This window comes from Eurosta solidaginis, chromosome 3 (genome assembly GCF_040869045.1).
Source record: "Eurosta solidaginis isolate ZX-2024a chromosome 3, ASM4086904v1, whole genome shotgun sequence".
NCBI classification, from domain to species: domain Eukaryota; kingdom Metazoa; phylum Arthropoda; class Insecta; order Diptera; family Tephritidae; genus Eurosta; species Eurosta solidaginis.
Window position 1 is genome coordinate 31,312,985 of NC_090321.1, and position 16,123 is coordinate 31,329,107.

General features: G+C 33.3%; 1 protein-coding gene across 4 annotated transcripts in view; it reads right to left on the reverse strand.

Annotated features, from left to right (window-relative positions):
- Positions 1-16,123, reverse strand: part of LOC137243525 (alpha-tocopherol transfer protein) — a 96,583-nt gene that overhangs the window by 1,053 nt on the left and 79,407 nt on the right. For 2 of the 4 annotated variants that reach the window (XM_067771322.1, XM_067771321.1), the window contains exons 2-4: positions 10,116-10,560; positions 9,680-10,046; positions 1,770-6,710 (exon numbers count right to left, since the gene is read on the reverse strand). In XM_067771322.1, the coding sequence (XP_067627423.1) occupies positions 6,390-6,710; positions 9,680-10,046; positions 10,116-10,414 (987 nt within the window). In that variant the 5' untranslated portion in view covers positions 10,415-10,560 and the 3' untranslated portion in view covers positions 1,770-6,389. Of the gene's footprint in view, positions 1-1,769; positions 6,711-9,679; positions 10,047-10,115; positions 10,561-13,957; positions 14,203-16,123 lie in introns of those variants that run through there. The other 2 variants (XM_067771323.1, XM_067771324.1) reach the window with 2 other exon arrangements.

The following is a 16,123-nucleotide window of genomic DNA, read 5'->3' on the forward strand; positions in this document are numbered from 1 at the left end:
AGCCAAATCGGACCACATATACGATTTTTTGAAATATTTCGATCCATGCGCCACCAATTGGAGTTTTTTTCTTATTATTGCATTGTCATCGGGTTCTGAACTATATTCAGCTTTTAGCTTATCGGGAAGTTACATAAATTTTATTTACAAAATTCGTTCACAACGGCCGGCCGCTACAAAGAGTCAAGCTAAACAAAAACTTTAGACGCGTTTTTATCGAAAACTTGTTTTCGCACAATAGGTCCCTTTCACGATTCCAGGTCACATATGTATATGGGGTTTTCCATCCCATTTCGACCAATTTTGAACCCGACCCCTTTAGAATTGGCTGAAAGTTTTTCTTCTTTTTCTAGCTTACGAAAGACGTTTTTCAGAAGTTTATCAAATTTTTTTATCCAACTCAAAAAAATTGATGAATTTAAAAAAAAAACACCGTTTTTGTTTTCAAAATGCTATAACTTTTTCAAAAATTGACCGTTTGGGATCTTTTTTTTTTTAAATTTGTTTTTAAATGTACTTTTCGGAAAAAATTCAAAAAAATTTTTAAAGTTTTTTTTGTAATTTTTCAGTTTTACGAGATTTTTTTTCGAGCCATAGCTCAGAAGCCAAACTATCTTTTTAAAATTTATAAATAGAGCTAATTATGCTATTAGATATCGACTGTTAAGCAGAATTTCTACATATTTCGACCTCCACCAAGAAAGAAAAACAAAAAAAAAACCTCCTATATCAAAATTTTTTTAGAACTCACTTCTTCACAATTTTATTATTTTTTTTTCAAAAAGGTTCTATCTCAGTATTTAATTGAGTAAAAGTGTGGAGACCGGACGTTCTTTAACCGAATTCTTGTATAGAGCATTTTTGAGACAAATTCCGGGGATAGGAGTTTTTCGAACTGACAGCTGATAGGCTGATATTCCACTCTAGCATTATAGTTACTGAAAATAGGCTAATTGTGTTGAGAACCACGTAAATTTTTACGCAAAAGTTCATTTAAAAAGTTAAACTGTAATAAAATTAAATTTTCCAAATTCGTTTCGAGAATCTCATAAATGGGCATGGCCCGCACCTTTTTAATTTACATTTTCTACAAAACAAATATATACCTATCACAATCAAGTTTGATGCGAAAATTTATTTCATGACCGTTGGTTGGCCACGCCTACATTATCGCAGTAGTATTGAACAAATATGATGGTAAAATTTGGACTGCGATATCTCTTTAACTAAATAAGCTAAATGATCCATTAAGTAACCATGTTTGGCTTTTGATTTTTGAATTATAAGCGATAGATTATTGTTGGCAAATTAAAAATATTTTGCCCGAACATAAACCTGCAAACTAAGCAGTAGGAGCAAACAAATTTTATCGGCACTTTCCTTCTTTTTATTTTTTTATTTTTGTAATTAAAAAAAATAAAAATTTTATGAATTTCGAAAGTTTCATCAAAAAAACTTGAAAATTTAAGCTTTTGAAAAATTTTGAGTTTCGTATTTCGTTTTTAGTCTATAGATGGACTATTGTATGGAACAAAATCTAATAATAAATTATATGATTGAACTGCAATATGATATAGTTTCTATAAAAATTTAGATAAATATTTCGAAATTTTTATGAAGATTTTTTCAACACTTTTCGAATTTTTGAAAATGTTTTCGAAATTGATTCGACAGCTTTTGTTATACAATTTTAAATTACATTTAAATTTTTAAAGATATAGTCTGATACTTCGTGCAAAAATGAGTTTTTCGAATTCAAGATTTTTCCAAAATTGATATTCTACTATTTTCAAATCTTTATTCTATGCGCTAGAATAAACTTTCCTCTATTTAAGCAAACCAATTTTTTTGAAGATATTGAGCCATAAACAAGAGAATATTTTCCGCGTTCATCCAAATCTCGGTATGGTCTTCGAAGTTCGAAATTGTGCCTTTCGCAATTTTACTTTAAGAAACGTATTACAGAAACAGAAAACAGGAAAAATGCCGGAGTGAAATGCCTTTTCTTAACATTTTCATATTGTTTTGCTATTTACGTTACATTTTTTATACGGATTCGAAAGTCAGATCTTCAAAAAAGCTAAAGAATGCTTATTTCTGTTTTACTTATGTATTAAAGTTGAAAAAAGGCGAATTCAGCCCACATTTTTACTTTCTTGTGTGTTTGTTATACCTTAGTTGTAAATAAAATTACGAAAGGTTAAATTTCGAACTTCGAAAGCTCATAACTATATTTTGGAGGCTTAGTTCGAAAAATGTGGCTTGCTCGTCTCTTCAAAAAATTGTAATGGGCTTGTTAAAATGATAAAAAAAACCCCCAAACCATTGGCTAAGCTCGAAAGCTTTTCAAATGCGGAAGTTTTTCAAATTTGAAAAATCAGTTACGGTTCAGAGGCTTTGACCCGGTTTTTCAGTGCGAGTTTAAAGTAACGGGCGATTTAACTGAGATGATAAGTAAAATTTAATGTAAATGACCAAAGGGGCAATGTTATATTGAGCTCATCTTCAACTGCAGCTTAAATTCGCACTGAAAACTCGACTCGTTATGCATTAAAAATTGCTGGGTGAAAATCTAGCAAAGTTTAACTGAACAAAAGTATTTTATGTACATATTCGTAAAAATTATATACCTATGTACGCACAGGACGGTCTTTATAACTACTAAATTAAAATGAGGAATGATGATCAAAACTAAATGATTATAGAAAATGAATTACATTTTTCCAATGATGATAGCTAATACTATAAAGTGAAGAAATGAGTAAACAAAAAATCAAAACAACACCAATTTCATTTTAAGTGAAAGCTTATGTTTAATAAAAAAAAATCGATTGTAATTGTTTGTGTTCAAGCATTTAAAATTCTATGTGCCATAGAAACAAAAAATAATCATGAAAAATACGTGCATTGTGTATTGTATGCAGGCAATTAGGCTGTATTTAAAAACGTCTTTAACTGAAATGAAGTGGGAAGCGATTCTGATCTTAAGACAAAAATACGTTTAATTACACTTAAAATTCAAATAAGATACACAACTTAATTAAAAAATCTCAACAGTTAATATTTTTAACTTTTTTTGGCGGCAATATTTCGAACGCGTTTAACAATATAATAATGTATATATGTAAATGCATAGTGTTTTGAAACAAAATGTTTACACAGAAAATGGAATACGCGTTTTTTTTTAAACACAATTTTTTTGTATGTATGCATTAGTGTAGTTCAGATTGATCTGGTGTTTATTGAATTAAAAACAACACTAAAATCAATGCGCACAATCTGAATAAACATACTGCTCTTTTAATTTTTTTTGCAAGTTTCACTTAAAATGGTAATGATAAACACACCACAAAAAAAATATATATACATACATATATGCTTTATGTATTACATTAATAAATAATTACACTATGCGACAAAACCAACTTTTTTCTGGGTATTGGACCAAACCCACTTATTTGTAGAGATTGAGGCTTAAGTAGACAAAGTACTATCTCCGTTTTTTCGAAGTTATCCTCCAAAATAAAGGTATCTGCTTTCGAAGTTCGAAATTCTGCATTTCGAAATTTTATTTTTTTGTTAATGCGTCCAGCAAATTAAAAAAGTAAAAATGTGGTGGTCGTCGGCTTTTTTCTTTTATTTGAATGGCTGAATTCTTTTTTTGAAAAACTACAGTACGACTAATTGCAGTGGAGAGTATGTGCAGACATGAAAGTAGTAGCCACTATCATGGGACTATCTGACTTTTCACCTCGTATAACAGCTGTTATACTAAATTTCTCAAAAAAAGAATTCAGCCCTTCAAATAAGGGAAAAGAGTGGACCACGACCACATTTTTACTTTTTAATATGTTGAACAACGGAGATAGTACTTTGTCTACTTAAGCCTCAATCTCTACAAAAAAGTGGGTTTGGTCGAATACCCAGTCGGCTGTTGCACAGTGTTATATATCCACAATACATGATTTACAATGCAAAACTTCACAAAGTTCCTTGTATTTATTATATAGTTTCATCCGCTTTTCTTTTTGTGGTGTATATATTTATGTATATTAGCCTTATTTTCTGTAACCGAGTTGCAAAAGAACACGTGGTGGGGCACTAAAAAGCATACTAGAAAACGTCAGCTGGAGTAATAGTAACATACATAGGAGGGCAGATAAACAAATGGGTTTAGCACATTGCTTGGTTTGGAATTTAGGCATCAGCCATGCACTAAATCGTTCTCATATGACTGACAATGCAAACACCAAATGGAAACAGATACGCAAAAAATTTATTCGAAATGCAAAATCATCTAAAGCACTACTTTAAGATGGGCCTGCTATTTAACATGCTATTATTAATTTCCTTATTATTTTGAGTGTCGATTCTAGTAGCTGGGCGACACTGGCCGAAAACACCATTCGGCAAAATCAAATTTTTTTCTGGATATTTGGCCAAATCAACTTTTTTCGAATATTTGGAGCCAAAAGTAAAAAAGTACCTAATTTCTTAATTTTTTCTCCAAAATATGGGATAAGACTTTCGATGTTCGAAACTTTCGAAATTTTTGTCTGCAAGTTTATATGAAAAGCGTTAAACGGGATCGGGAGCCACATCTTCCAAAATGTAATTAACCATATATTACTGTATTTTTTTCTTATCTGTAATATTAACGGTGAAAAGAAAGAAATCGAATTTCTCCTATTTACGAAGTTTGCCTCCAAACTCCAAATTGTCGTATTTTATTCATTTTAATGGTGAAATTTTTGTTTGTTTTTGCAGGTTTGGAAAAAAAAGAAAAGTTTTATACGGGATCGGAAGCCATATCTTCGAAAACACAATTAGCCATATATTACTGAATTTTTTGAAACGTAACTTTTTTGTTTTTCGCAATTCGTCTCCAAAATAAGGCTAAAGAATTTCGAAGTTCGAATTTCTCCTTTTTTTAAATTGAAGTATTTCATTAATTTTAATGGTTCAATTTATTTCTTTGTTTACATGTAAGGGGTTATGTGTGATCGAAAGTCAGATCTTCGAAAGCGTTATAACTTATAAGTCATATATTAATATATTTTCTCGTACCTATCATATAAAGAGATTTATTTTCTCCGCTTTTGGAAATTTGTCTACAAAAAATCATATATGTAGATAAGTATGTATATATAAGCAGCTTTATAAAGCTGCGGCGCGTTTTTGCAACTCAGTAACAAAAGATTGTAGCTAATATGTATATACGCTTTTATTAAACCGTTGCTGAATGAAATTTCAATCAATCGATGCTACAATTTCGAAACCGTACTTTTGAAATACGCCCTATTTCAGCATTTGTCTGTAAAATCTCAGTTTTTGTTCCCAAAACGCCTTTTCTGAGCATAAGTTCAATACATTTTGATGCCAGAAGGGGCTTTTATGGAAAAAATACTGATAAGGCGTTTTTAGGAAATTGTCTGGGATAATGTTTGCTCGAACTGACAGCCGAGAGAGGGTGATAATCCACTCAGCAATCGATATATAATTAAATATGTATTTATAAAATTATGCATGTATAATTTTGTAAATAATTTTCTTTAAATTTCATTATAGAAATTTATACTTTTTTGAAACACAAAGCGCGCATTATATGTATAAGTATGTATGTAGCTTTGCATTCGTTAAGACATACTTATATACACGCACATAAATAATTTCCCAAAAATATATGATTACATATGAATAATATATAAATGTATATATGCATAATAACTATACTAAATGAAGACCTTAATTTTTTTTGTTGTTGTTGCTAATTTTTATGTATGCACTTGTGTGTTTATATGTATAGTATGTGTACTCTTTGAGTATTTTGCATATAAACAATATACTATAGTTTATTTTGTTTTTTGTTTAAGTAAATATGTGACTTGCAATAGTTGATATTGCTTTTTTATATCAGTTTTTGTGTTTTCGGAATAAAATTGTTCTATTAACTTTTCGTGTATCTCTTCTATTTTTTGTTTGTTTGTTGGTTTTGCTATTTGTATGAAAACTCAGGTTACAATAATTTTATGTTTGTAAATACCTCACTAAATAACACTAATATTTTCATTAAATGATTTCTTATTGTGTTGCTTAATAAATTTTTAATTTTTAATATTTTGCAATTTTTTAACGAACCCACAAAAGAACACAAAGAAGTTGAAACTTTTTTACGCGTCACGGATTTTCATTGTTTAATTTTTTTTTAAGTTTAGCTTTGTTTACTTTAGTATTTTGTGATTATACTTTTTTAGTACTTTTATGTTGTTGCTGTTGTTTCTTTCTATCTGTAGTTATTTGCTTTTTTAATATAGTATATATACATATGTATACATGTAAGTAGATGTATATATGTATATACATATATACGAGTATATATATTTCAATATTTAATCGATATTCAATTTACGTAAAGATGCCTCAGGTACACTCACACATTTAGGCGATGGCGGCGATACTGGTGTGGACGTCGTTTTATTTGCTCCCGTTCCAGCTGCAACTGTTGCCTCAGTTGTTGTTATTGTTTGTCGCAAACTCTCATCGACTCCATATTTTTCGTCCTCGTCGAAATAATCGCTAAATTCATTGAGCTGTTGTTCGAAATGTTCCATGGCCTCTTCATAGGTGCCATTGTTGCCACCATATTCAACAGGTAGATATTCTTTGCCAATAGTTTTCTGGAGAGACTCTAGCGATGAGTGTATGTGTAGCTATGGAAGTAATGTCAAAACAGTACTAAGTTAATATTAAATTGAATTAGAATTTAACGTTCTTTATAGTTTTCTTGTGACCCAACATTGAATACAAAGCCCAACGAAATGTAAAAAAAACCTACCTAGAATTCCAATTCAGAATTCTATGAATATCTCAATAGAGAGTCTCTTAAAAACTGATCACAAGATTTCCCTTTTTTGTATGATTTTCTAAATATCTCAATATGTACGCCACATAGCGGTATTTCGCAAGTTTGTAGCTCAATGGAGAGTCTCTTAAAAACTCGATGGTAATAGTCTAAGAGCTGGTAAGCATTTTTGAGCAAGTATTTGAGGCACAATGAAAATTATGCACAATAATTTTTTAATGATATCTAAATATAGAAACGTAGAACTGGCTAAGGGGTGGCGGGGCTGAAGCAACCCTTGAATTTAACAAAAAAATAAATACATTTGTGTATGCTAAAAATGTTTTTGAGACACTTTGAAAATTAAATATGTTAAAATTTAATATTTGAAAAATATAAAAAGATATAGGCCAGATTATTTGGTTGGGTCCATGGCGTAACGATACAAGGTGGCAGCTTGGGACAGCTGATTATAAACTTTTTTTATTTGATTTGATACATCAACTTCCGGCGCAGTACGATTTTCACATTTGTCCATAGAATTTACAAAAACAAAGTACGTTGAATTTTTATTTATGTTTGTAGGTACGCCACCTTGTATCGTTCCGCCATGGTTGGGTCTAAAATTTTCCAGGTTATTGCAATATAATTTTTTTTAAATTGAAAAAATATTTTTGAGGCACGTTGAAATTTTAACCACATATTATTTATAATTTGAAAAAAAAAAAAAAAAAATTTGTCAGAAAGGCAGTGTTTAGATGGGACTTTCTACCTGTCAGCTGTTCGACATTATTTTCATGAGTGCGACTGAACAGCGTTATGCCTGCATGTAAGTGTGAGTGAGATCGTTTATCGGCAGCTCTCTGCGTCGTCTCAAATACCTGCTCAAAAATGCTTACCAGCTCTCCTACTATAAGATTTCTCCTTTTTTGTATGATTTTCTTTGTATCTCAATATGTACGCCAACTAGCGTTAATACTGGCTCTATGATGCAATGTTATCGTTCTGAGAAGAACTTTGCAAATATATTGAGAAACCATTTAAAAATCGGCTGCAAATTTCCCAGTTTTGAAAGAAATCTCTAAATATCTCGGCCGGGCGCCGTCTATCGGATTTTGTCTCCTCATTTAATGCATTATCACCGTCTACCTTAGAGTCAGAATGAGTGTGATCGCGATTTTCTAGTTTTTTGCAAAAGTCTAAATCTGTATATTGTTATCTTATCACCCACTTCGCCTAGGGCCTCATGCCTCACGCAAGTTCGTTTCGATACAGAGACGAATCGCTACTATATTTGCGCTATGTTAAACGATGGCATAATACAACTGCTTTCGCCTTCATGTTTGACATAAAGTAAGAAAGGTACAGGCCGAACGAAAATCATAGAGAATACTATTGCTAGACGAAATCTTTTGGAGGCGAACCGTGCGTCTGAGCTATCGTTCGCAATCCGGAATGAAGCTCAAGGTTGGATTACTATTTATTTCATTTTAACTCAGACTTAGCTTCTCACGATGGGCTAGACACATCCAGTTTGACCAGTCTTCAATTTAACTCTGTGTATTTCTGGGTAATCACAGTGTGCGACGAGTTCTCTTCAAAATTCAGATATTTATTGATAAAAGTTCAAGGTGTCAAATTTCGTCTGGCCAACGGTAAGATGTGTTGAATTCATTTACCGCTAATCGGGGGGTTAATATGACCACATTGAACCTTCTAGGCCATCTCGCCTTGGGGGCGAGGAACTTGGGGTTGCCAGATCCTCCACTGCTAAAAATATAAGATATATTCATATTTCGAAGTGCTATACAAAAAACTAGTGCTTTCAAAATTTATAAAATGCTAGTTTTCGTATGGCAAGTCGATTTGTAACAGGATTCCCCATTGGCAAGGGAGGTGACAATTGGGTATGGAAGCTATGAAACTATTAAGATTTGTATTGCGCTTTTCAACCCCCCGAACACTTTCTGAGTTAAGCTCTGCAAGTGGGCGTAAGTTATTTAAAGCACCCCCTGCGGGTTAGGGCGTTAGAATATACCCGCGGTAGGTATGCCTGTCGTAAGAGGCGACTAAAATACCAGATTCAAGGGGTTGTGTAGCGCAACCTTTTCAGGTTGTCAGCGCAATATATAGCTTCTCCAAACCCTATTGTAAACCTCACCTTCGAGCGGCGAATCGCGTTTGTTTAATGTGGTCATATAAATCGTTCCCGAGATGGTCGGGCTAGCACCTTAATGGAGCTGTGTTACCGGAGCGTACCGGATCTATATCCGGTAAAGGACCATCACATCGATAACGCTCCCCAAAGCCTTCGGGGAGCAACCTTATTGCTACAACAACAACAGTTCAAAGAGCTCGTAAAACGTCCAAACCTCGCAAAATCATCTGGGAAGTTGTTTTATTTCCGAGATTGTCATGATTACAAGGTATTTGCTAGTTTGAAAAGCTATCTTCAATGACTTACAAAATTACCCCCCATAGAGCTGCAAAACTATCGATAGTTTCGAAACTATCGTATTTCTGGCCAGCCTTAACTTCCAGCAAAATATGTGTAATATATGGTTTTTTTCGATTTAAACCGAAAGGTTAAGGTTCTGTCAAAGTTTGGTTAGATCCGATAATCCAACCAAAGGTTATGAGCAAAATTATTCTACCAAAATGCAGGCTTTTCATGAAATACTCAATATCGAAAGTATCGACTTTAACTTCGAAAAATATTGATGTTGTTTCAAAAATAAAACTATCCATACTTTGGGTGGTACTACGGTAGCTTCGCAGCTCTAGCCCCTTATACTCACGTCAAAATTTTAATTTTCATTTTCCCATTTAAAAACTCACCAATTCTTTTTGTTTCATAACTAATCGCACCAAATTCAATATGATCTGAGCATCCATGGAAGCATTTACAATGTGTGTACCCACTAAATTGGTTGGAACGCCATATTCTAAGAACGCAGCCATTTTCTTAAACAAATTGGCATCGAATTGTCGTAATAACGCGTATGGAATTTTCGAAAAATCGATTATCTCAAGTACACCACTTATAATCCAATTATCGTCGGTGTTAGCTTCAATTTCGGAACGAAACGTTATAAAACGGAAGATATCTTTGGCCGTATAAAGTGAAGTGTCAATGTGACCCATACGTGTAAAATGTATGCGTGGACCACCAGGACCCACTGGCTTCGGAAGTGTAGCGAATATGCTGTGTGAAAAAAAAAAATATTTTGTTAGAAGTGTTGAACTCGATTCAGTTTATGTTTTAGTTTCATACCCAGCACGGCAAATTCCATATACTTTATCATCCAGGCGTCGATTCTTTAATAAATCACCGGCTGTTGTTTTGTATGTGAAATAATAATCTATACGTTTCTTTGTTGCATCCATGTCGTATTTACAGAAACGCAGGAAGCCCACAAGGAATTGATCATCGGTGCGCGCTGTCAAATATGGCTGATCTTCAATCCATTGGCGTAACTCGATAATATCACCTGCAATACGTGATTCCACTTCATTATTTACGGTGCGCGCGACCTCAGCCAACTCGGGTGCCAATGGTCGTATTTGTGCCATTATACTGGAATTTTGTTGTTGTTTAAAAGCCGAAAATGTTAAAAGTTATTTTAGTGAAAGAATTTGGGCCACAATGGCTTTCCAATGTTCTTTGTTTTTAAGTCTGCTTTTGAATTTTTTTATTGAAGTTTAAAAAGAGAAATTTGCTGCAAAGAGACATTTTGTGAGAAGAAAAAAATATAACATAAAAATTATTACTTTAGTTTTTTTTATTTAGTTTCGTTCGTTATGGTTCAAGGGTGGTTTAGAAAAATATTTCTTGGAAAAGTATGCGGTGCTAGGTATCCAAAATTTATTATAGAAATTCCATAAATGAGTGGGAGTACAAGGGGAGTGGGATTTAGAGTGAGAGTTGAAGTGTGGAAGTGAGAGTGGGAATGGGAGTGATAGCGGCAGTGAGATTTTTAGTGGGAGTAAGAGTTGGAGAAGGAGAGGTAGTGGGAGTGGGAGGGAGATAATTGGACAAAAAATAAGAAGATAAATGGAGGTTGAGGTAAGGAGAATGGTATATAGGGAGAAGAGGGGAAGCGGGTTTCACATTTTGAATGTAGTCATACCGATTCTCAAGCTCACTACACCCTTTCCAATTTAAGTTCAGAAATTTACAATTAGTTCAGAAAATTACAATTAAAGTTCAGAAAATTATAACTCAAGTTCAGAATTTCCAATTTATATTCAGAAATTTACAATTCAAGTTCAGGAATTTGCAATTCGAGTTCAGATTTTCCAATTCAAGTTCAGAAAATTACAATTCAAGTTCAGAAATTCCAATTTAAATTCAGAAAACCACAATTCAAGTTCAGAAAATTACAATTCAAGCACAGAATTTTCATTTCAAGTTCAGAAAATTACAATTCGAATTCAGAAATTTATAAGTAGGGTGTTAATTTTCAAAAGTTATTTTAATTAATTAATTTTATACTTATATGTTACTTGCGGAAGTGTTGATGCTTCGTTGACCATGTTGCCAAAATGGTGGCTTGGGTATAGTGTACCCCAAGTTTTCTTCAAGGTGTGTACATTAAGCTGGGTTGATTTGCATGGACGAAAGTTAACCCATATCGCGCCATCGATTTTTCGATACGTTTTGGGCTCAAGAAAAAAATAATTTTCGAGCCTGCAAAATTTAAGTTTTTTGACTTTTTTTCTTTGATTTTTAAGGTTTTTTTCATGACTTTAAAATTTTGATTTTAAAATTTTCATGTATACCCTGCCCGACTCAAAATTGTCCGCTAAAAACTTTGGCGATAACAGTTTTTAAAACAAATAAAAATATTTGGGTTTTGAAAAATATATATATATTTTTTTTTTTTTCAAAAAACTGTTATCGCCAAAGTTTTTAGCGGACAATTTTGAGTCGGACAGGGTATACATGAAAATTTTAAAATCAAATGAAAATTTTTTAAGTAGGTCATGAAAAAAACCTTAAAAATCAAAGAAAGAAAAAGTCAAAAAACTCAGGGTATGCTTAGTGGAACTTTTTTTCCTGAGCCCAAAGCCTATCGAAAAATCGATGGCGCGATATACATAGGTTAATAAATCGACTCAGCTTAGTGTACATCCCGAACCTTGAAATCAAATGGAGGATAATTATTTCCAACAAGTGCATGATGACGCTACGGCCAAGAAAGTACTTCAGTCGAAACAGCAGTTTGGAAGCAGTGGAAGTGAGAGACCTCCACAGAGTTGCGAAGGTGGAGGAAGACTTGACCTCTCATGGTTCTCACAATCGCTGTCAGTTACCGCGAAACAGGGAAAGCTGGCATGATTTGTTACGAAACTGCCAAAATCGCCATTAAGTGCCAATTCATGATGATGGCGGATAAGTTGAGATATTTTGACATATGGCGCCAATATCTATGCAGACAGTACCTATACGTTACTTCCGGGAGTGTGGACGCTCCGTTGACTGTTTAAGTGGTCATATCTTCTTCATCACTGCTGTCATACTCAGTGCAGATCAATGGTTGTGACGCTATGAATATAGGTGGATGGCAATGCAATTGCTTCTTATGAGCGAGAGTTTTTTCTTCGCTATCTCGCAAAATTGATTTAAGCGAATTAAGATGTCCAATGCTTCCTTACCTTATATACATTTATTTCCATTGGATAAAAAAAAAGTAGCCGACAAATTTTCTGAACTTGAATTGTAATTTTCTGAACTTGAATTTTAATTTTCTGAATTTGAATTGTAAATTTCTGAATTTAAATTGGAATTTCTGAACTTGAATTGTAATTTTCTGAACTTGAATTGTAAATTTCTGAATTTAAATTGGAAATTCTGAACTTGAATTGTAATTTTCTGAACTTGAATTGTAATTTTCTGAACTTAAACTGGAAAAGGTGTAGTAAGAAATACACAAAAAAGAACATAAAATAATATAATAAATGAATTTAATAATAAAATAATGAAAAACAAATAATTTTGTGATTGATATTAGAGAAAAATTGCAAAGTTTACAAACGGCGATGGTTACTAGGACATGTTTCTGAGTGGTTAAAGGTATCTGCCTTTACACTGTTATGAATGTAGGAGATTCGAGTTCAGAAGAAGCTAGCTGATGAAGAAGTGAAATTCAGAAACATGTTCTAGCTAATTAAATACAGAAAAAAAAACAAATAAAATATAAAATTAAACCAAACAAATTGTTCTTAGACCACTTTTAGACATGCACAAATCCCTAGCAACTAACTATTAACTGTCAAATTTTCACGTTTCTGTTTTATTTCGTGCTTCCAATGAGAGATGACACCGTAGGACCTAGTTTACATATAAGGAGATTATCTTCAATTTCCAATTTAACTCCTAATCGTTAGTTAAATAACTAGATTTCGCATACAAATTTTTACCTTCGATTATCGTTATTATGAACAAATTTTACAGTTGCAAATTTTTTTCTTAGATAAAGTGCCACTTCTAGAGTGTAATCTCTAATTTGAAGCGCGAGATAAAAGATAATAGTATATTGAAGCAATAATTTCATTGGTAATTTCAACAGCGAACAACAGTCAATATTGTGACGAATATTAGCATCACTAAGCTGATACTAAGTGAATAATCACGCAGCAATAAAAAGACGTGAAACAGCCACTCGTATATACATGAACACATCAATCATCATTTACACATATATATAAAGGCAACGAAGAGATAACTCACACACAGATGTGGTTATCAGCCGAAGTTGTTACTCACACATACACACGCATATATGTAGTTCAATTACCAAGCAGGAGATACAGCAGTTGTAGAGGGCGAAACGTCTGGACTTTGGTAGAAATATGCGAGTGAGGCAGCGGATAGTGTAAAGGCAGCGCAAGCTGAGTAATCAGTGATCAGTTTGATTTGGACACGCTATCGGTTGCGAAGTGAAGTATAGTTGTGAAGTGTAGTTTTACCAATCCCAAGATGGTCTAATAGGGACCATTTTGCAGTAAAGAGTGTTGGAGTGATTTATTCGATGGCTTAGCGATTCTACCGTTGGCAGATGATTTCAAAAAGGCGGAATTTCCCAAAATTCTTACAATATTATGCAAATGTACCTGCTGATTACAAAGAAAAATTTACGCTCACGCTGCTCAGCACTTTGTTTTTATGGCTGTAGCGCCACAGAAATATCTGTCGTATTTTCGTTTTTCTCAATTTGTTTTTTATTACCAGATAGGTTCATTGCATTTATTTTTTTATTTACTTAATTTTGTAGAATATTTTCCCTTTCACTTAATTGATTGTTATTTTATCACTTTCAAATAATATTGTACATATGTTTTTGTCTATTTATATATTTTAAGTCCTTTATTTATGTTAACTTATACCAACATCGTGCTCCCAAACGTAAAATCAGACTGATTGCAAAATTCAAACGCGATATATGGAAACTCATTTACCTTACAAAACTCGTCACTTCATTTCATACCTTTGCATCGATACCTTTCACCCGACTACTAATGAAATATAGATTTCTGCAATTTGATTATTTTTTATTAATCGTCGATATAGTTGCTGATTAATGACATTACGACGATATATTATTTTGTATTGATAAGATATGCAAATTGAAACATATGTATATACAAACTTGCAAAAGGCACATTTAATCAACGTCATGTTGCTTAATGCATATAAGCAAAAAATATATAAACTACAAGTAAAAAAAAAACCGGTTTAACACAATCTTTAAAAAACCTGAATTGAGTTTAAACGCATAACCCCCGAAACCACCCCAAAAATTAGTTTACATGTAACGAGATTATCATAATTTTCGTACTTAACTCCCAATCGTTCATTATGTAACACGATTTCCCGTATAAATTTTTGCTCTCAATAATAATTATGAAAAAATTCAGAGATGCAGATTTTTTTTTCATACAAAAAGTTTCACCTCTAGAGTGTAATCTCTAATTGGAAGCACAAAATAAAAGATAAACGTGAAATTTGACAGAAAATAATCTTGTTCTCAGGGACGAAACATATGACAACACGTAGATTCTCTATTGACGATTTTTAGGCATGTTCAAACATGGTCTAACGGCGCAGGGACTCTTTCAATTAATCCATCAAACAAATATCGCATCCCATCTTTTAATATCACTACGAAATATCGAAATAACACGATTAATAATTTTAGCCTAAGACCACGTTTACACCTGCAGTAATCTACAATAAATCCAAAATAGATAATCTACGCGTTCACATATGTTCGATCCCTAAGAACTAGATTATTTCTGTAAAATTTTTACGATTATCTTTTATTTTGTGCTTCCAATTAGAGATTACACTGTAGAGGTGGAACCTTTCCTTTAAAAAAACCCCGCATCTCCAAAATTGTATCATAATTACCGATTGTCGAAGCGAACAATTTTTATAGGAAATATAGTTATATGATTAACGATTGAGGGTTAAATACGAAAATGAAGATAAACTCGTTATATATAAACTATGTCTAAGACAACGTGTACACATTCACTAATCTACAGTAAATCCGGAAAAGTTAATCTAGGCGGTCATATATGTCCCATCCCTGGGAACCAGACTCTTTCCTGTAAAATTTTCATATTTCACTTTTATTTCGTGTTTCGATTTAATTTCCTTACTTACTTACTTAATTGGCGCTTAACCGTCTAAACGGTTATGGCCATCCAACAAGGCGCGCCAGTCGCTCCTTCGCTTCGCCAACCGGCGCCTAGTGATCACACCAAGGGAGTTTAAATCGTTTTCCACCTGGTCCTTCCAACGGAGTGGGGGCCGTCCTCTACCTCTGCTTCCATAGGCGGGTTCCGAAACACTTTCTTGGCCGGAGCATCATCTTTCATTCGCATAACATGGCCTAGCCAGAGCAGGCGCTGCGTTTTAATTCGCTGGACTATGTTGATGTCTGCGTATAGCTCGTACAGCTCATCATTAAATCTTCTTCGGTACTCACCATCGCCAACGCGTAGAGGTCCATAAATCTTTCGAAGAATTTTTCTCTCGAACACTCCCAAAGCCGCTTCATCTGCTGTTGTCATGGTCCATGCTTCTGCCCCATATAGCAGGACGGGTACGATAAGTGACTTGTAGAGTATGATTTTCGTTCGCCGAGAGAGGACTTTACTTTTCAATTGCCTACTTAGTCCAAAGTAGCATTTATTGGCAAGATTGATTCTTCGCTGGATTTCAGTGCTGATGTTGTTGCTAGTGTTGATGCTGGTTCCCAAAAAAGATTTAAT